The 6,265-nt window shown below is 30.4% G+C and overlaps 1 protein-coding gene across 3 annotated transcripts in view; it reads right to left on the reverse strand.

The window, feature by feature from the left end:
• LOC101208548 (nuclear pore complex protein NUP160) overlaps window positions 1-1,179 on the reverse strand; it is a 52,421-nt gene extending 51,242 nt beyond the window's left edge. Inside the window, exons 1-3 of one of the 3 annotated variants that reach the window (XM_011650807.2) lie at window positions 774-1,179; window positions 554-686; window positions 208-472 (exon numbers count right to left, since the gene is read on the reverse strand). In XM_011650807.2, coding sequence (XP_011649109.1) covers window positions 208-472; window positions 554-686; window positions 774-973 — 598 coding nt within the window. In that variant the 5' untranslated portion in view covers window positions 974-1,179. The remainder of the gene's footprint in view (window positions 1-207; window positions 473-553; window positions 687-773) is intronic. The other 2 variants (XM_011650805.2, XM_011650804.2) reach the window with 2 other exon arrangements.
• Between the last annotated feature and the right edge of the window lie 5,086 nt (window positions 1,180-6,265).

A 6,265-nucleotide genomic window follows, 5' to 3' on the forward strand; every position in this document is an offset into this window, starting at 1 on the left:
ACGGTTTTAACTTTTAAGACAAGTCCCGGTTCTGGATCATAAAGAGCTTCCTAATGGTATGAAAAGTAAGCCATTTGCCCATATTCTCAATCATATTTGGACAAATTACAACAGGTAAAGAAGCTTCATTCGCCCACTTTCACAATCATATTTGGACAAATAACAATACAGAATGTAGCCACTTGATGCACAGAAAAGTAAACATACCAGGGGAATGTTGGTCAAGCGACCCAAGTTTGTAACATGAAACTGATCCATCATTTCTCCCTATCACAAGACATCCAGATATAGCAGATACGCTGGTTACTGGTTTGTTGTCCGGATGGGTTTGCAGATTAAACTCCACAACCTCATCGAGCGGAATGGCAGAGTAGGATACATATGAGGATAGATTTCGCAGCTTCAAACAATAAGCGAAACCGGACGAAGTCACTGCATACATCAAGAAAGGATGTCCCATAGACGAACTAATCTGCAGCATTCCTCGGCAATTAATAATCCATTGAAAGATTCAAACAGGCTGAAAGTTGAGACTAGGAAAATGGAAACTAACCTCATTTTTGCAAACAAAAACGGCCGGGTGAAGTGTTTCAGGAAAGGCAATTCGCAAACCAGTCCTACAAAACTCGTTGGAAGTTGAAAACTCAAGCAACTCTACTACATGAGGTAGAATCTTCCGAATCCTCCTGTTGCGGAAGAAGAATGGAAGAGGAATTGGGCTTGTTTGCACCGAAGAACGGAATCAATAAAGTGTGAGGGAAAAAGTAGCATACCAGATAAGATAGGTTGGAGGATCTCCTACGACAACGCAGGAGGTATGGTCCTCAGTCAATGAGGTGGTAGCTTGAGAAGCAACGGAAGTAATGGCAGCCTCTCTTGATGAGGAAGAAGGAACAGAAACGCCAATGAATTCTACAGAGTCGGTAGCCATGATAGAGGTTTCCATTCCGGCCAACGGCATCCTACGCCCCATGTTGGTTCTTCCTTCTTGTTGGAGTGTGCAGTATGGGTTTTGCGACAGTCTGGGTTTGAACGAAGCTAGAACCCTACTCCTGCGTTTTGCAACATTGAACTAGACGGTGCACATATTTTTCTTCCCTCGCTCGAGCGCTTTAATTAGTTTGCTCGAAATCAAATGGGTTGAATTAAATGATTGTGGCCTGATTCGATGGGTTGTGACGAGGGAAAAATTATGTGTTTGGGTGCATGAGTTTGTAATATAGATTTGTAATATCTCTATGTAGGATGTTGGTTTTGAATTCCTAGCTCATCTGATTCTATCAAGTGTATGATCTAAATTTATCATATATAAAATATTAATTAATTATTTTAATATTTTGTACGCATAATTTAATTTATTGATTTATTGACTTTCACGACAATAATGTAAAATCAAAAAAGTTTAAAATTCAATAACAGTAATTTTGATTATAGTTGCATTAACTTAAATGGTTTAATTATAAATATTATAAATTATTCACAAAATATAACCAGTTAGGTAATCGAGTAGAGTTTACAAAAATTTTAAGCAAAACATTAAAAAGTGTCTAATAGCTAGGTTTCAAAATAAGCATAGTAAATGAGTCATGCAAAACTGGAAGCCAGGTGAATTAGGGTTGCTTTTGCTTTCCTCTAATGCACATTCAATCTAATATTTAAGCTATTTTTATCAAAAGAGTTTAAATAAAAATCGAGTTTAAAAAAAAACATTTTTTTTTAAGTCAATCCAAATAAGTTGACTTATCATCCAAAAATTATAGTAATAGTTTTAAAATTAAAGTGAAATTACTAGTTTAAATTTGAGAACTAAAATTTAAATTAAAAAAAAAAAAACCTTCATTTCTTTGCCTTTGATGTCAATCCCACCTGATTCCAAGCCAAGGGGTCAAACAAGTCCTGTTTGGCCCATGGTGTACCATGGGCTTAACATGTGGGGGTAAATTGAGGATTTTTTTAAAAAAATAAATTAGTAATCAAATTTAAGCAACTATTTCACTTTCATTTTAAAATTATTATTATAATTTTTGGATGATAAGTCAAATAAATTAAATGTTGAAATAGTTTGAGTGAAAAAGATTAAAAATTTGTTTATAATTTTATGTATTAAATAAGATTTTTTAGTTGAAGTAGTTAATCTAATTTATTATCGTTTGAAACGAATAAATATAGAATTTTTTTATTTTTTTTTGTATATGAAAGATAAAAATGATTTTTTTATTACTCAAATAAAAAATAGAAAATGGTACATTTTTCTTCAAATAATAAAAAAAAATAAACACATTATAACTTTTCTTTTCATCTTTGTGTTTATCATTTTTTGTATGGAAAAAATATAAATCTCCTTCCCCAATAAAACTTAAAGAAAATAAATGGCAAAAGTTTAAAATTTTGAATATATTTGATACATAATTAAATTTTAAAACACATTATTATACATAATTTTAAATTTTAAGTGTATACTGTACGTTGAGTACAAAATAAGATTTAAATATACATTTTTTTCTTTGCCCACTCTAACTAGAAGACTTCAAGACTTATTTGGATTGACTTTTAAAAAATATTTTTAAAAAAACTCATTTTTATTTAAACTCTTTTGATAAAAGCAGTTTATATATTACATTGCATGTGCATCACAAAAAGACAACCATAATTATCACTAAATGTAACTCTACTTGATTTTCGTTTTTGCACGATCATTTTGTTATGCTTATTTTGAAACTTAGCTATTAAACACTTTTTAATGATTTGCTTAAGTAAAGTTTTTGTAAACTTCATCCGATTACCTAACTTGTTATATTTTGTTAATAGTTTTTTAATATTCCTAATTAGACCAATCATGTTAATGCAACTGTAATCAAAATTATTGTTATTCGATTACATAAATTGTTATATTTTTTTTTACATTATTGTCATGAAAATCACTAAGTCAAAAAATTGAATTATATGTATAAAATATTTAAAAAAATCAATTTACATGATGAATTTAGATTGTATAATTGACAAAAAAAAAAAAAAAAAAAAACAAATTAGCTAAGCTTAAGAATTCAAAACCAACACCCCAAACATAAACATTAGAAATCCATATTATCAATTCCAATTCACTCGATTCTTGCACCCCAAACACAGGTATATGTAATTTCCAAGCATCGGAATCCCATCAAATAAGTCCACAACCATTTAATTCTCAAACATTTGATTATGAACCTACGCGTTAAACACCCTATCGATATTTCTTTATTTATAATTAATTCATTTATGTTTAAATACTATTTAAGTTTTTTCTCATTTATAATTTCTATACTTATAAATTTTATTATTTTAATCTTTTTATTTAAAAAACATAACTTGTTTTTTAAGTTAGGCGGGTGTCAAAAACCATAAAAAAATGCATTCCCTACAAAGAAAATGGACAAAGTTTGAGAACCTCTTGTTTCGGTCTCAAAAAAAGGTGATCGACGAAGCTTTGGGCTTAGTTTGTATTTTTTGGTCGAAAGTGATCCTTTGACGGTTTCTTTGTGTTGTCTTAGTCCCAACCCTTTTTGACTTAGGGATTCCCACTCCTAGGACTTCCGTCTACATTCCTGGCATGGTCCCTTACACATTTATCCAAAATATAGGTTGAGAAGCGATCTCGTTTTGAGAGGACTAAGGGACCAACCAAAACGATCGAAGAGATAGTTAATACTTCTAAATTGTGGCGTACATTTGGCAGGTGAAAAAATCATCGAAAATGCATTCCCTACAATGACACCTATTGATCCTGAACTTACTCGATGGTAGAGTTTAACAATCCTCAAATTGGAGAAGACTTTTTGATGTTATGGGTGAGGAAAGACAATAAAGCAAGCTACTAGATTATGTTGATCATTGAAAATGAAATTACTTGGAGTTTTCTAGGAAAAATCATTAATATTTTTGCAAGAGTGGAATGTGTCAAATATAGTTGGCTGTTGCATTGATGTCCCAACAAATTTGTTCCTATTCATAACAATGTCTTGGAATTATCTCCACATTTGATTTCTTCATCATATTTGCGATTGAAAATACCCAAACCATTAAAGTTATATTTATAACCGAATATGCTCTCAAAACTTCTTTGAAATTTACATTAATTTTAAAATAAGTTAATGTTTGGAAACTTTTTTAAAAAAAATCTCATACTATTAGCCAAACTCTAAGAAACAAATAAATATAACAAACACAATAATATACGTAAAAGAATCTAAAATTAAAAATAAAAAAATTAATACATAAATAGTTACTATTATGTTGATGTCAAAATTGGATCAATAAGAGCACATCCAATGTGGCTTGCAAAAGAGAAAATTTAGGCATCAACATAGTGTTTTGTAACACACTCCAATGCTTAAGTTAAAGAATAAACGATTGTGAGACAGTGGAAGCAATTAGGAATTTTGAGAGTAGGACTCGTGTGACTTTAAACTATGTATTGATGTATTTATGGAAAATGTTGACTTTATACTGTTTTCTTTTAAAAGCTTGTAATATGATAAAATTAGGATTCCCGTGAGAGATTAGTTTGTTTGGTTCTATCACGTTGTAGAACAATGGAATCATCTATTTTTAAAGACTATCCTAATTTTTCTTCCAACCTGCGTACGCGGAATTGGAATTGCTCAAAGCAGCCCAATTTGCAAATTATTGACGTCATATATTTCATTTTTTAAATTAGTTAGAATCGCCACCTGCAGCCATTTCAATTTCATGTGGAATGATTGACTATAGGCTCTTGCTTTTCTCCTTAATTCAAAACTTATCATTGTCTAACGGATTTCAATATATAATGACTTTTATATAAATTTTATTTTTTTGTTGCGGTAAAAAATATAATGATTTAAGAGTTTTAAACGATTTTAATTTTTTTTTCTATTTTGAAAAAGAAAAAACCTTTTTAATTGTTCAAAGCTTGGATATTAGGAAGATTTAAAAGTAAAATGCTTAATCATATGTAAAAAAACTTAATCATGTTCTAGGTTTCTTCAATTATGTAAAAAGTCTCTTACTTTTTCTCTCTCTCAATTATCATCCAAACACAAATTTTTAAATACATTTATTATAAGTATTTCTCGTACTAACCCATATATATATATAATCTAAAAAAATATTATAAGATGAGGATTGAAATATAGATGATAGGTCCAATGCTAGTTCTAACATGTTTTGACATTCAAAGAAGAGATTAAATGACAATTTCAAAACGTGTGATATTAAGGTTGATCCGTAACATACATTTTAAAATTGTTACTAAACAGTTTAGTTGTTTACTGTTATTAAACAGTTTGGTTGTTTAGTCTTATTAAACAGTTTAGTTGTTTAAATTTTAGTTTAGTTATTATACAATTTTTCGGGTACATTGCCCTTTATAAAAGGAAATGCATTGTATCCAAATAATTCAGTTCAGAAAAATAAATTCCAAACTTTACTCTCTAGATTTTCTACTACTCTTTCTTTATGGTATCAGAGCTTCAGCTTCACAGCAATGGCTTCTTCAAGTTCAACCCTAAATCACGGAACCTCCTCTTCCTCGTGAAACAATTCACTAATAATCAACCCAGGGCATCATCTCACAATGATTAAACTCACATACAACAATTATCTCACCTGGAAGCTACAGATTTTGAACACCGTATATTGGCATTCCTTGAAAAATCACATCCACAGTGACTTCAAACCAGAAAAGATAAGATTGACCAGTGTTGAAGTTGAAAGAAACACTTAAAATACAGAGACTAATTCTAAAAGAAACACAAACAAAGAAGATTTAATAGATAATCCTGAGTACATCAATTGGATGAGGCAAGATCGTTTGATAGGTTCTTGGCTGATGGGTTCAATGAATGAAGACATAGTAACTCAAATGATTGGGTGTAATACAGCAAGAGAAATCTGGTTAACTCTTGAACAAACCTATTCCTCATCAAGCACAACCAAAATTATGCAACTAAAGGGACAATTGCAAAATCTCAAAAAGGGAAACCAGTCAATTAGAGACTATACAACAAATGTGAAGAATCTTGTTTCAACTTTAAATGAGGTAGGCTATCTTATCTCTCTATAAGAACACACAATATATATTCTTTCAAGATTAGGGTCAGAATATGATCCTATAATCTCTGCAATATCTGCAAAATCCAAATGGAAACCACTTCAAGAAATTATCTCACTTCTAATGGGTCATGAGAGTAGAATTGAAAGAAATTCATTGATTAATACTGATGGTACTCAACCTACTGCAAATCTTGTT

This window comes from Cucumis sativus, chromosome 2 (genome assembly GCF_000004075.3).
Source record: "Cucumis sativus cultivar 9930 chromosome 2, Cucumber_9930_V3, whole genome shotgun sequence".
NCBI lineage: Eukaryota > Viridiplantae > Streptophyta > Magnoliopsida > Cucurbitales > Cucurbitaceae > Cucumis > Cucumis sativus.